The sequence below is a fragment of the Muntiacus reevesi genome, chromosome 10 (genome assembly GCF_963930625.1).
Source record: "Muntiacus reevesi chromosome 10, mMunRee1.1, whole genome shotgun sequence".
NCBI lineage: Eukaryota > Metazoa > Chordata > Mammalia > Artiodactyla > Cervidae > Muntiacus > Muntiacus reevesi.
The window spans coordinates 33,232,244-33,247,611 of NC_089258.1; the positions used below are offsets into that span (position 1 = coordinate 33,232,244).

The window sequence follows — 15,368 nt, forward strand, 5'->3', positions numbered from 1 at the left end:
TGCCTTCAGTCTTTCCCAGCATCAGGTTATTCGTATAGGATGTGTAATTTATTCTAATAGTATTCCAAGCAATACAAGCAAGTTGTAGCCAACCTCAAGTACCCAGCTGAACATGAATGTTCCCTAGAAACTGAATAGTGTAAAGCCTTCCAAAGAAATAAGCTTCTCACCTATTTTTATAGGAACTAAGTTTCATAGAAATTCATACTTATTTTTTTCTCTCACCAATTCCTGTTCTATTTTCTTAAAGAGCAAAGAAGTTTTCTATGCTAGACGAAAGAGATTTTATGAACCATCCATTGTGTTGATAGTCATTTTGTGGCCTCAGGAGAGAGGATAGGCAGAAAGGGCTTGAAAGTGGTCTTAAAAAAAAAGAAACCCACTGTGAGAGTTTGCTGGTTGTTCACTGGTTAGGATTCAGTGCTTCCACTGTTGGAGGCCTGGGTTCAATCCCTGGTCGGGGAATTAAGATCCTGTGAGTCACATGGTGAGGTCAAAAAAAAAAAAAAAAAGTTAAAAGAAAAAAAAAAGAAATTGTTCGTTGACAGTGGAAGGAAATAGATTCAGTTCCTGCTCTGTTCTCTAGTATATTTCAGTGTGAAGTGTATCCTACAAGATGATACTTCAAAACAGGTGCATAACTCGAAAGACGTTCTTAAGATTTGGACATATAGATTACTGGACCACTGATACATCTGAAGAGAAATGAATAAGTACCTTCATTAAATAGTTGTCTCTGATTGGTAATGAGATGCCTGGACAATTAGGAACCCGTGGGTCTTCAAAAGAAACACGGTGACAAGAAGAATATGTAAAAGTTCATGAGGAAAATCAAGGGTACAAATCTTAATTAGTTTCTGATGCTATCTACGTTCTTTCTTTTTAAACTGTCCTTTACATTTCATCTTAGGCCCCAAACTGAGTTCTGACTGTTCAGTTTCCCCTCCTGACTTTTAGCCTTGAAGCTCCGTGAGGAGAGAGGCTATGTCTGGTTCATCTCTGCGTGTCCCTCCGTTGCTGACGCCAGCAGGCACACCGCAGGCATCTGTGTGTCCTCCCTCTTGTTGATTATTTTTGTGTGTATTCTTTTTTTTTTTTAACCATTCACTAGAAATAAACCTTTGTGTACAAAGATCTTATTATGTATCTCTTTGTACCTCTAATCTAGTCCCCTTCTGGCAAAAGTATTAACAATCCCAGCTTGTCGGGTTCTCTCCTGATGAAGCAATACAGTATCTGGCATGAAAGCTATTTAAACTCACAGTTGAGTTTTGATTATCTGTAACGGATGCTTTGCCATCTCCTTTGCTGGAACCTGTTTTTTCAGCTTGCTATCATAGAATCATGGGATAGAAGTTGAAGGGGGAAATTATAGAAGTTGAATGGGGAAAGTAAATGCTGGAGTGTTTGTGATTCTGTATCTGAAGGGCGCCTCTTCTCAGCCTCCCAGTAACCCTACCGTATTCCCCTGTTCTTCCCTTCACAGCACTAATCCCCACGTGAAACTGTTCTGTTTACTGTTTCTCCATCCTGTGTTTTGTTTGTCTTTTCCACTGTTGAATTATTAGCACTGAGCTCAGAGTTTGGCGAAAGCTGGATAAATATTTGTTTATTGCATTAATGAAAGAGGCACACAGGCTCATGAACATGAATACCTACTTGGGATTTTTAAAGAACTCTTTCCTCCACAAATTGGCATTGAGGTACACATAAAGAGAATCCCACCACCCCACTCTCTACCCTCTTCACCTTCCCACTCCCCACCCTAGCTACCAGAGTTTTTGCTCCTTGGATAACATCTTGGATGGACTTTTGCAATAAAACCGTTAAGGGATAGTAAACATAGACGCAAGACTGAATGTGCAGTTGTCTAGACTTAATTTAATAGAGAATATCTAATTTATACCTTTTTTTTTTTTCCGTATTCCCAGCTCTAATGCCCTGCTGATATTGATAGTGTATCAAATTCTGAACACACCACTTGCCTAGGGCAGCAGTAGACCTTTCCTTCTAATTTAAATTAGCTGAAGGCTGGTGGTCCCATATGTGAGAGTGTATTCGTAATATCCTGATTGAACACAGGCCATCCAATTAGGTGAATTATCTTGAAACACTTGGCTTTTTATCTACTGACGTTTGTGATCAGAAAGACTGTTAAATTTCATCCACAGCATCAATTTTATGCATTATTACAAATTATTTCTTGCCTCCCAGAGAAGCTACTTTTCTTCTCCTTATCTCATATTTAAGTTTGAACATACATTGAATGTATCTAGAAGAGGATTCAGAATAAAAGTTAGGTTTCTGATATTGTATAGCTGATTCACTTTGTATTGTATTGTATAGCAGAAACTAACATGGCATTGTAAATCAACTACACTTCAATAAAAATGAATTAAAAAAAGAAAGAGGTTTCTGAAACCCTATGTACAAATCCCTCCTGCCACAGTCTCCAGAGGACATTCCTGTTGGTGCAGTTACTCCTCTCTGTGTCTGTAGATAATTAAAAAATAATTCTGAGTAAGATGTTAGGGGAGGATATATTTATTGGCTGAAATCCCACGTAGACTAAGTATTTATCAAGAAACAAGATTTGGGGAATTCCCTGGTGGTCCAGAGATTGGGACTCTGTGCTTCCTGTGCAGGGGACACAGGTTCGATCCCTGGTCAGGGAACTAAGATTCCACAAGCCACACAGTGTGGTCCAAAAAAAAAAAAAAGGACAAGATGAAACATTGTGAAGATTTTAAAAAAAGATTCAAGATTTTGTATTTTTAATTATTGTATGTAATTCTTTTTCTTAAAAGATTCTTCTGCTGACTCAACTTTTCCTGGGAAAATAAGCCATTCCCACCACATGGGGATGAACATGGATATGAGTGGTGGAGACAACAGTACCATGCCACCTCACCATCACCCGACCACTTCATCCGACCACTCCCATGATCACATGATGATGATGATGGTAAGTGCCAAAGGAAAGGCAGCCCGGGCCCTTTCCCACCCACCTGGGTCATAGAAACAATCGGATTTTAGGACTGGAAGATGATTATGTTTGTTGTTTTTGTTCAGTCACTAAGTTGTGTCCAACTCTTTGCGACCCCATGGACTGCAGCACGCCAGGCTTCCCTGTCCTTCACTATCTCCCAGAGTTTGCTCAAATTCATGTCCATTGAATCAGTGATGCCATCCAACCATCTCATCCTCTGTTGTCCCCTTCTCCTCCTGCCCTCAATCTTTCCCAACATCAGGGTCATTTTCAATGAGTTGGCTGTTCGCATCAGATGGCCAAAGTATTGGAGCTTCGGTTTTAGCATCAGTCCTTCCGATGAATATTCAAGGTTGATTTCCTTTAGGATTGACTGGTTTGACCTCCTTGCAGTCCAAGGGACTGTCAAGAGTCTTCTACAATACCACAGTTCAAAAGCATCAATTGTCTGGTGCTCAGCCTACTTGATGGTCCAACTCTTAGATCCATACATGACTATTGGAAAGACCATAGCTTTGACTGTATGGACCTTTGTCGGCAAAGTGATGTCTCTGCTTTTTAATAGACTGTCTAGGTTTGTCACAGCATTTTTTTTCAAGGTTAAAGATCAATTTACCGATGAGGAAAAACTAAGGCAGACCTAGAGAAGTCAAGTGATTTGCCCAAGATTTGCCCAAGTGGTTTGTGGCAGGTTAATTTCAGGGCTTCACCAGAACCGATATTTCTATGGTTCTCTGTTCAGTATGTCTTCCTTTCAAAATCGACCCTTTTCTGGATTAATTTCTTTATGCTTTGTGTAGAAGAGAAAAAGGCAAAAGTTGACAGTGAGGGCAAAGGAGAGTACATATGGAGAAGTGCCTGTGTTAGTGATACTAAAATGAGGAGAAAGCTTTCCACTTCAGTGAATGCTTCTTATTACCCAGAACTGCTGCTAATAAGTGTTCTTGACGTGCGATTCTCATGTAAAAACTTTGATTGTTTCTAACTGCAATGTTTTGGTTTCCTGGCAGCCTATGACCTTCTACTTTGGCTTTAAGGACGTGGAACTATTGTTTTCTGGTTTGGTGATTAATACAGCTGGAGGTGAGTAAGCCATCAGGTGTTGTTTGAAGGTGACACTCACATGAGAGACAGTGACAAAGAATCTGGAAACCCAGCACCTCTTCCTGCCAGAACTACTGAGTCATGAGATGCGATCGTAACCGTCTAGTTTCCTATTTCCTACCTGGAGGATAAGGATACACAATGATTATTTAGGTCCAAACCTCTCTTAAATAACATGTGTATGTTTTAGAGTTTCTGAAACATAATTTAGATACAGGTCAGAGTCTCTTGCAGACCATTTTCTTTCACCCTTTTCCAGAGTGTTTCCTTATTTGATTGGTCTTGGACATAAGACTACAGTCGAGTTCAAATGGCATAAGAAGCATTTTATATATACATGCCACAAAATAACCCTAGCTTCAAAACTATTAATCGAGTACAGTCCTTCCATTTTACGGAAAAATTAAGCTTCAAATAGTGATGATTCGCCCTAAATAAATTAGTATGTCAGAACTAGGACAGGGACCTAAGGCTTCTGACCTAATCCTATGCTCTTTCTAGCTTACCAAACTGGTCTGTAGCATTCATGATTCTTGACCCATCTTAAAGTCAGTCCTAGTTTGGGGGCAGTTAATCATCCATTTTTTTGGAGTCTATAATGTTGAGTTAGTGTGCCTTAAATTCAAATTGTACAAGTTCAGTGGTCAGGTGGACCACTTTAGGTATAAGATAAATCTTTGGACCTACAAAATCGATTTGTTTTGGGAAGAAGGGAAGCATTTAATTCAGGTAGTATGTTAAATCAGTTTTGAATACATTCATATTGTTACCAACAATTCACAGTGTGAAAGACTTAGAATTGAAGTGCCCATTCAAGAAATAGAGTCAACACCTTTTTGAGGGGCAGGCTGCACAGCATGTGGGATCCCCAGTCAGGGATGGAACCTATGTCCCTGCACTGGGAGGTTAGAGTCTTAACAATAAGTGTTTTATTTCTCTTTCATGTATTCTACCTTGTGTGTCTCTGTGTGTGAAACTGATTTAATGATGTCAAGCATTGACATCAAAAGGTTATTGTTGTTCCAATTATTTTTGTTATCTTAATCAGAAAATGAGTATGTTCTTTAGTAGAGACTGTAGTTTTCACTAACACCATCTTAGTCCTTCTCGTCCATCCATGGGAGTGAAGAGGTAACAATATAACATATTCTGGAATTAACGGTAGAGAGTAGCAAAAAGAAAAAAAAGAATAGAGAGTTAACAGTTTTTTGGAATTCCCTGGCAGTCCAGTGATTAGGACATGGCACTTTGACTGCCCAGTGCCTGGGTTCAGTCCCTGGTCAGGGAACTAAGGTTCTGCAAGCTGAGTGGCAAGGCCCATTCCCACCCACCCCCACCCCCACCCCCCCCCCAAAAAAAGAGGAGCAGTTTCTACGTTTTCTTTTTTGCTGGAGAGCACACCAGCGAAGCATTTTGCATGTTTGGCGTTACTGCCATCTTTTCCTTTCCTACTTAGAAATGGCTGGAGCTTTCGTGGCAGTGTTTTTACTCGCCATGTTCTATGAAGGACTCAAGATAGCCCGAGAGGGCCTCCTGCGCAAGTCCCAAGTCAGCATCCGGTACAACTCCATGCCTGTCCCAGGACCAAATGGAACCATCCTCATGGAGACACACAAAACTGTCGGGTAAGAAGATTGAACGGATCCAGGCGGAAGTTCTGGAGAGCTGAATTAGCCGAACGGCAAAGTGGCCGTGTTATCAGCAGCAGCTCTTCTCTTGAGTCAGTGATTCTGTGTCACCTTGATCAGCGCTCTTTGGAGACTTGGGGTTCTGAGTCATTAGCAGGCCCAAAGAGGAATGACATTAACTCTCCTGAGAGTTCATTCGGAATTCTAAGCACTGGTCACTTTGGAAGAAGGAAAAGAATCCATATTTTAACATATTAGTCAAATAATAATAAACAAATTAGAGAAAGAAGTTGTAGGTCATTATACAGAAGAACGGCAGAACCCAGTTGATTCCTTTCTATGAAAAGTTGTACCTGCCCAGCTCCGGTCTCATTTTGTTATGAGATTGTGCAAAGGTCTGTATTTCACTTAAGAAAGCATTTGGATGACTATTGGTTTTTCCCACAGATTGGCAAGTGCTTTTTAAAATTCAGTTATAATAGACATGTAGATCTTAAAGCTAAATTGGAATTCAAGGAATCCTGTAGACAAATGTCTTACTCTCAAGTAAGCACAATATTATTTATTCCAATAGTACCCATGATTGAGGGCCAACCAGATTGTGACTCATCTAAGGTGACAGAACTAGTGAGTGACAGAGGAGATAAACAGCCAGGTCTCCTGATCCCTAATTAAGAACTGTCTACTATACCACCCCACTGTCAATTCTGTTTCCAAGTTTTTGTTTTGTTTTTTTGTTGTTGTTGTTTCCAAGTTTTTAAGAGCGTGAGCTTTGCGAAGATGGAAGGCCTGACAATGTTTGAGAATACGTGTGGGAGGGTGTGGGCCATCCTTTCAGGTTCCAAGGTGGAAGTGAGTCACCGTCCACCCTCCCTCCCCTCCTCCTGAAGAGCTTTCCTCTTGCTGCCGTAGAGCCATGTCTGGTTGGTGTCTGTTAACCTCATAGCCCTATCATTTTTCATTCCAAGGACCAACAAACAAAACTTGCGTAGACACAAGTACCCTGGAGTTGCCAAGGTGACGGTGAGAGAGGGCAGCCCAAGCTGAGCTCATGACCACAACTGTTCCCTTCCTTTCGCCCGAAGCGCGTGCCGAGCTGCCTGAGCGCTCCCGGGGCCCTAACTCTTGCGTCCCTGTTTCCTCTCCAGGCAGCAAATGCTAAGCTTCCCGCACCTCCTGCAGACAGTGCTGCACATCATCCAAGTGGTCATCAGCTACTTCCTCATGCTCATCTTCATGACCTACAACGGGTACCTCTGCATTGCTGTTGCAGCCGGGGCTGGCACAGGGTACTTCCTCTTCAGCTGGAAGAAGGCGGTGGTAGTGGACATCACAGAGCATTGCCATTAACCCCTAACTCCATGGTGTGGCCTTATCGATTGCAGTGGAAAGCAGTTCAAGACTGGAAGACAGGATTCCACCTTCTCTTCTTGCTCCTTATCTCCTTACGACACACATCACCTGCTCAACAGAGGTTTAACTTACAGTCTCTGAGCTAAAGTGGTAACCTCCTTCCCCCCACACTTTTTTCCCTAATGAGCTGAGTTTCCCATTTCTCTTGAGGTGAAGCCGCTCAGAAGTCCTCTCCTCCCTCATTATCTTAGATCCGAGTTATATGTTCTTATCTAATCCAGGTAGCTTTCTGTTCAATGGCTTGATCGCCTGCTTCCTTGTTTTTAGTCTTGTGTTCTTTTTTTTCTTTTAAACAGAGAGTTTGTGAATTTGATGGGTCTTTCCTGGGTCAGTGATGGAAATGGGTTAACTTTAGCCAGGATTGATGGCAGGCGAGGGAAAGTCTTGCCCAGTTAAACCCAGAACCCAAACATGTCTTAGTCTTTGGACTCAACGAGTGGGAGATAGGTTATGCCTTCCCTAGATGTGACGTGCTGCATTGAAACCTTTGTAGGGGGCAGAGAGATGGTTTGAGACTGTAAATTGCAGAACAGTGCATTCTTGGGTGGCTGACTAATCAACTTATGTTCCCACTTGACATTTTAATTAGAAGGAACTTGTTAATCAAGGAAAAAAAGGTGACAATCAATTTGAGAAAAGAGATATTTTAAAATGAAACCATTGACATTTTTACTTTGACTTGGTACCTTAGTATGTCACAGCTGAATGAAGCAAGCGTTTAAACATTTTCTCCCATTATTTTCTTCATGTATCTGCCTCTAAACCAGTGATTTTCAAACTTTAGCATACATCAGAAAATCACCTAGAGAGCTTGTTAAAAACACAGTTGTTGGGCCTTGACCCAGAGCTCCTAAATCAGTATTTTTAACAAATTCCCAAGTGATGCTCTTGCTGATGATCAGGGGACCATACTTTGAGCATCTCTGCTTTATACTAAGGGAGTATCACCTGGTGGGTGAGCTACCTGGGACTGGGCACGGGAATTTGACTTGCTATTAGTAGGTGGTGTGTCTGGGCTTAACTTATGTACTAAATGCTGCTGGTCAATACTTAATCATTCCACAAACATTTATTCAGCCCTGGCTGTGTCTGTGTGCCCAGGCCCACATGCATGGAAGGGCTGGAGCCAAAGTAACTTTTCTTGGCATGTATGAGATCACTAGTCCTTATTTTTAAAGATCTGTAATTTCTTGGAAGTAGCCTGAAGGTTGAGAAAGACCTTTGATCTGCAATGTAAATCAGCCAGTCTTGGTTTAGAAGGGCAAAAGCCCAGGCCTCTCTTGAAGAGGCTTAGGGTGTGGTCGGCTGATGGTCAGGTTTTCCTCAGCCCCAACATCCAAAGACATACCAGGCAGATCCTCATTCTCTGCATGACCATCTTTGTTTCTTGGGGTGGGGAGAGCTTAATTAGATCACAAGTGGCCAAAAATTACTTTCCTTGGTGAAGAATCATATTGGATTTTTATTCTCGTTACTCTGTGCGGCATCTCGTTCCCAGTCCAACCTACCTCTGTATAGTGACTCTTCTTGTGCTGGTCTATTAAATCCTGCCCTCCTTGGTGCTAGACTCCTTTTGTGCCTCAGGGCAGGAGAGAGAAAACATAGCTATCCTGACGGCCTCTGTTGTGGTTTTGAAGTTTGTACTTTCTCTGTTGATGCCAGTTAAATATTGGAGGGCGAGAAATGTGTACTTGCATGGCTTTGAACCAAGAGAGGGTTATGAGCTTACTGGATCGAGGTTAAAACCTAAGAACCAACATTTAAAATTTTATGTTTTTCTCTCATTCCAACCCCTTGTAGTGCTGACACTTAGTATAAGCAAAGGGAATGACAGGTACTGATAAAAATGCAACATTAAGGTACAAATAGCCTGTACTGTCTCAGAAGCCAATGAATAATAAAAACCCTGAGAAATAAAATAAGAATCACTGTTTAGTAGTAACCCTGGTACTCTCTAGACATCTTGTCATGATCTGCTCTGAAATAACCTCATCAGGTTATTTTCAAGGTATGAAAAATCAAGGCCAGTTAAGACAAAATGCTGTGAATTTCAGACTGTCAGAGAGAAGCAATTTGGGACATGTCTTTGGGTATTCAAGACAGAGTCTCATGAAAAACCTGAATTCTGTGATCTTGAGCTAGGTTGCCAAAGGAAGAAACTAGTGAAGGGGGTAAAAAAAAAGTAAACCTTAAATTCTGCCTTCCTTGAGCTCTTGGACTATGTTAATATTGATAATCTTGTTGATTTTCATATCTGTACCCCTGTTCATTTAGAATTTTAGTGCCTGACTTCTTTGTTCCTTTTGGATCCAAATTGCTCTTTTCCTCCTGTTCACAGGTCTTTGGCCCCTTACTGTCTGAAAATTTCAGTCTTTTATCCCATACATCCAGCCTGCTAATCCCCCTAGCCCTCCCAATGCACTGGACAACGCTCTGCAGTGGGTTTGGATATTGATACTAACTGGAAGCTGTAGAACTTGTTCGAGACCCTAAGCACACTTTGATGAGCAATTATCCTGTTGGAATTTCTATGAGGCTGCGTAAAGGGCTACCTGGTACTATCCACGAAGTTACAAAATCTTAGGTACCGTCTCCAACCTATGCCAGAGGAACTCAGCCCCTCACTGCCCACAGACAGAATTCTCTGTCCACCAGGGAATCAGAGGCTAAGGTTTCTTCACTACTTCTATGGTAGGGTTGTCTGGAATTCCCTTTTAGGCTGTGGGGCGCTGGTTTCGGGTTCCCTGTAGAAGCTGGAAGGGGAGGTGGTAGGGAGTATACTTTCATGTCAGTTACTGTTGGTCCTGCCCTCTCCAGCTGCTTCCTTGAGAAGATACATCTAAAGATATGAAGTCTGCATTTGATGTAATGCCTTAATCACTGGGTCTGCAATTAATGTTGACTATTTTAGATTGTAAGCTCCTGGAGGGCAGTGTTGCTGTCGTAGGAATATTTTACCAGTGTCATGTGCAAAAGAACAAATAAATATTTTGATTTTGTGATTCTATGTGTGTCTTCCACCCACAGTGATATCAGAATCAGTGGTTTCTTCATTGTCCACATGGACTCTGGCCATTGTCATCAGTTTTTAAGACGTCTGTCGTTCAGGTGGTGTGATGCGGTTATATTTTCATCTCACTGCCCTCCTACTTTACTGAAAACAACAGGCTTTGTGCATGCCAGAAGAGTTCACATGGCCTTGTGCACAGGAGACAGTATTCATGAAGATGCAATGTCTCAGTACACCAAGGATTTTATCATCTCATAACCGCGTCCCTGTGTTTATGCTGACAGAGTATCCTCGAGTATGGCTATTAGGAGGGAAGAAGAAACTCAGAAGGCACAGTGTTTCTGTGCTTCTGTGCCCACTCATGCTGGGAAGCCACAGTGACTGGTTGAGGCAGTCTTGTGTGACTTTTTTTTTCTCTTTGATCCTGGCCTTTGTAGCATTCAAAATAATTAAACTCAGTTACCCTATCTGAAGCCACTGTTGCTGTGTTTTCAAGATAAGAAAATGGAAAGTCCCAAATAAAAGTGGAAGAATAGAACTATTTTAAGAATGGTAGGGAAGACATGAAAACTACATATCCTCTTCTCTTCCTGCCTCCCACATTGTTATTACCCAGACTTAAACTACCCCAGAAAGGCTGGGTAAAATCCTGCTAGTGGGTCTCTGCAGAACTGATGATTCCAGAGGTTCTTTTCTACTACAGATGGCAGTTGCCAGTAGTTGAATTAAACTGAAAACAATGGGACATAATTCTAGTCTCTGGGCTTCCTCTCAGATTGACTCATTAGGAGAACTTGCAGGCAGTTTGGGAAAGAAGGAAAACGGGGGAGGATCCTCTCAAACTAGTTACAAAGTCTTCTATAAAGATTCTGGAAATCCACAACTTGATCAAGTTTATACAAAATTATGAGATTCTAATCACAAGGGCAGGGATCTCCATTTGTTCGCTAATGTTACTAAGTGCCGAGAATGGTACCTGGCACATAGGAGGCACTCAATAAATACTTGTCAAATAAATGAATTAAGTGAAAATCAGTTACAGGGATCAATTGGATGTGTTCTGTGTTTGTTGTGTAGTTGCTAAGTCGTGTCCAACTCTTTGCAACCCTGTGGACTGTATCCCACCAGGCTCCTCTGTCCGTGGCATTTCCCAGGCAAGAATACTGGAGTGGGTTGCCATTCTTCGGGGGATCTTACTGACCCAGGCATCAAACTCATCTCCTGCGATGGCAGGGATTCCTTTTACCACTGAGCCACCTGGGAAAGCCCATTCTGTACACAGGGTCTTTTAATAAAGATGAGAAGAATGATGTAGTAATTTAATGGTGCTATTATATTTCATTAAGGATGTCACACACTTTCCCAAAAATATATTTATTTTTAAAAACAAAAATCAGACAAGTTTTACCGAGTCATTTTCCAGAGACAAACCAGAGTTTGAATTTCAGCTTTCAGAGTGAAAGTTAAGCATCCGTAATCTCATGCAGAAGTATTTCTCTGCAGGAGATAAAACATTCTGCCTGACTGAGAGGACTCCATTCTCTAAATCTTGTTTGTGTTTCCGCCATCATTGTACTCCACTCCAGGGCTCTGGCACACAAGATAATCCACCTCTAAAACTCAAAATTTCCAAATTGAGATGAACGACTGTTGGGCTTTGGTTGGGGTTTATAACCAATTCGATCATTAATCATTTGTTCCCGGCTCTTGGGATCACTGCTGAGTCCAATGGCACCTTCTCCATCACTGCCTCCTACAATGTCCACATCTTCCTTTTGTTTCTTACGGGTCTGAAAGTTTAAATGTTTTAGTGTTAAGGTAATATTCTATTCATTAACAAATATTTCTTTAGCACTTACCATATATTAGGCATTAGGGTAAAGGATAAGGGTTTGGGATTATACAACAATAAACTGAAATCCTAGGTTTAGATGGTTAGGGGTCCAAGAGGATGCAGTGACAAAAGATGTAAGCCCTACCTTCCAGGATGTCACAGACTAAAAGAGAAATAGACCATTAAAGTAGAAGATGAATCAGAGAATCAGAGCAAAGTCCACACAACAGATGGAAATTAAAGTGACCGGTAAAATAATAACCACCAGAAATTAACAGATGACACCATGAGATTATCATTATTTTTTTTTTAATAAGTTTAAAGTGAAGTTGCTCAGTCATGTCCGACTCTTTACGACCCCATGGACTGTAGCCTACCAGACTCCTCCATCCATGGGATTTCCCAGGCAAGAATACTAGAGTGGGTTGCCATATCCTTCTCCAGACACCATGAGATAAAATGTAACACAGGAATATAAAGTTTTGTGCTATCTTATCATGAGGTCTGTCTGATTTGGGGAATTCATTTCTGTTTTCAGATAGAAGGTTTGGCTCCAGCCACAAGTTACTACAGAATTCACAGTCAATGTCTCAGTTTTGACCACTTTCAAAGACAGAAACTAACATCCCACAACTGCCCTACCTGACTACCTGAGAGTTTCTGATCACAAGAAGGGCTCAAGACACCAATCCCGACCCCTGGGATCACTGCTGTTCTTCCCACTCACTGCTACTCCTCACCACTGGTGAACTGGGAGCATTTAGATGCCAGCATCAAAGTGTTAGAGTGCATCAGTAAGGTATTACTTCATATATATACACACAAACATAATGACCTTCCTGAGTTACTCTCTAGGTTATACTACCTAACGTAACATTAGAAAAGCTCTCCCTGAACTCGTTTGTGAAGACAAGTTCTAAAAGGCACAGGATGATGTCATTTTATAAACTGTGAGAAACTCAGAATATCCAAGTAAAATGAAATCATTTAAAAGGCTTCCAACTGTGAACAACTGCTGACTGTTTCAAAATCCAGAGTCAGCAAAATGTAATCAAACTAATTCCAGTATAAAATACCGGTTTTCTGTTTCATTTTAGCACAGGACAAAAACCATTCCTCCCTCCAAAGTTGCTCTAAAACAAGTGAAACCCACTAAATAACTGTCTGTAGTAAAAAGATTAAAAACAACAACAAAAATATCAAGGAATAAATTTATATCTAGGAATAAATTTGACCAAGGAGGTAAAAAGACCTGTACACTTAAGAATGAGCCATTGTTGAAAGAAACTAAAGACACAAATAAATGAAGAGGTATTCTATGCTCATGGATAGGACAGTTAAAATGTCTATACTCCCTAGAGCAATCTACAGATTCAGTGCAATCCCCATCAAAATCCCAAGAACATTTTTCACAGAAATAGAACAAAAATTCCTAAAATTTGTATAGGACCACAGAAGACCCCGAGGAGTTAAAGCAATCTTGAAAAAAAAGAACAAGCCTGGAGGCATCACATTCCCTGATTTCAAATTACACTACAAAGCCACAGTAATCAAAACAGCATGGTATTGGCAGAAAAAGAGACAGATCAATGGAACAGAACTAAGAGCCCAGAAATAAACCTTCACATATACAGGTAATTGATCTACAACAAAATAGCAGAGAACATACAGTGGAGAAAGGACAGTCTTAAATAAATGCTGTTGAGAAAATTGAACAGCCACATGCAAGAGAATGAAGTTAGACCACTATCTTGCACCATGCACAAAAATTAACTCAAAATGGATTGAAGACTTGAATATAAGACCTCCTGAAACAATAAAACGCCTAGAAGAAAACATAGGTGGTATGCTATTTGAATCAGTCTTATCAGTTTTTCTGAGTACTGTTTCCTCAGGCAAGGGAAACAAAAGAAAAATAAACAAATGGGACTATATCAAACTAAAAATCTTTGGCACAGCAAAAGAAACCATCAACAAAATGAGAAGGCAGGATACCAAATGGGAGAAAGTAGCTGCAAATAATTTATCTGATAAGGAATTAATACCCCAAATATATAATGATCTCATACAACTCAACAACAAAAAAACAGATGACCCAAGAATCTGAATAGACATTTTTCCAAAGAAGACATACAGATGACCAACAGGTATAAGAAAAGATGTTCGACATCACTAATTACTAGAGAAATGCAAATCAAAACCACAATATGACATCACCTCATGCTCATTAGAATGGCTATTATCAAAAAGACAAATAATAGGTGTTAGAGAGGACGTGGAGAAAAGGAAATCACACATTGTTGGTGAGAACGTAAACTGGTACAACCACTATGGAAAACAGAATGGAGATTTCTCAAAAAGTTAAGAGTAGAACCATATGATCCAGCAATTCCACTCCTGGGTATATATCCAAAGAAAATAAAAACACTATTTCAAAAAGATGAGCTCACCACCATGTTCATCACAGCATCATTTACAATAGCCAACATATGAAAACAACCTAAGTGTCTCTTGACAGATGAGTGGATAAAGTAGATGCATATATATCTATCTATCCAGATAGATAGATAGACAGAGATATAAATCTATATAGATATATAGATATATATATCCCATGAAATACTACTCAGTGATAAGAATTACCCCAATTAAAAAAAACGTAACTCAATGGTGAGCTGACTCTTGCAAGGTCAAATTTCAGTATGAGACTAACACTTTATAAGACTTATTACAACTGAAGTTTAAACCATAAATGGCATTTCAGGGAAAGAGCACAGAGTGTTTATTGGCACTGAAATTAAAGATAACTTGTCAGGAGAAGATAAAGTGCAGAGATGACCGAGGACCAGATCAAAAGGGCCTTTTATGTCATCCTAAGGAATTTGGACTTTATTCTGAAAGCCAATAAAGAATTTAAGTCTTACTGATTGACATCTAATACTGTGGGGTAAAGCTATGCTTAAAAAATACATGTTGAACTCCAACAGATGCTGGGAACTCAACAGTGGAGAAGACAGACATGATCTTTACAATCAGCGTCCCTAATGTAAATGATTTTACAATAAACAAACAAATCATTATAAATTATAATACGTGCTATGAAATAAAAGAATAAAGTGTTTTGAGAGACCCTAATGAGATGGAGAGAGCACGGGTAGGAATGAAACAAACACTGAAGTTGGACAGAAGAGGCCTCTCGGACTGAGGCCACATTCAAACTGAGACATGAAGAAAGAGGAAGGACTCCAGGCAGAGGAAAATAACATGTGCCAAAGGCCATGAGTTATAAATAGTCTGGCATGTTCAAGGAAATAAAGGCAAACCAATGTGCCTAGGGTACAGAGGGCAAGGCAAAGAGTGGCAGAAGATGAAATCTGAGAGAGGCCAGAA

The 15,368-nt window shown here is 40.5% G+C and overlaps 2 protein-coding genes across 6 annotated transcripts in view; one reads left to right on the forward strand and one right to left on the reverse strand.

Annotated features, from left to right (window-relative positions):
- Window positions 1–10,141, forward strand: part of SLC31A1 (solute carrier family 31 member 1) — a 33,459-nt gene extending 23,318 nt beyond the window's left edge. For all 3 annotated transcript variants that reach the window (XM_065946773.1, XM_065946774.1, XM_065946772.1), the window contains 4 exons: window positions 2,808–2,965; window positions 4,000–4,072; window positions 5,550–5,718; window positions 6,870–10,141. In XM_065946773.1, the coding sequence (XP_065802845.1) occupies window positions 2,808–2,965; window positions 4,000–4,072; window positions 5,550–5,718; window positions 6,870–7,071 (602 nt within the window). In that variant the 3' untranslated portion in view covers window positions 7,072–10,141. The remainder of the gene's footprint in view (window positions 1–2,807; window positions 2,966–3,999; window positions 4,073–5,549; window positions 5,719–6,869) is intronic.
- A 1,361-nt stretch (window positions 10,142–11,502) lies between these two features.
- Window positions 11,503–15,368, reverse strand: part of CDC26 (cell division cycle 26) — a 44,661-nt gene continuing 40,795 nt past the window's right edge. For all 3 annotated transcript variants that reach the window (XM_065901523.1, XM_065901522.1, XM_065901524.1), the window contains one exon: window positions 11,503–11,934. In XM_065901523.1, coding sequence (XP_065757595.1) covers window positions 11,758–11,934 — 177 coding nt within the window. In that variant the 3' untranslated portion in view covers window positions 11,503–11,757. The remainder of the gene's footprint in view (window positions 11,935–15,368) is intronic.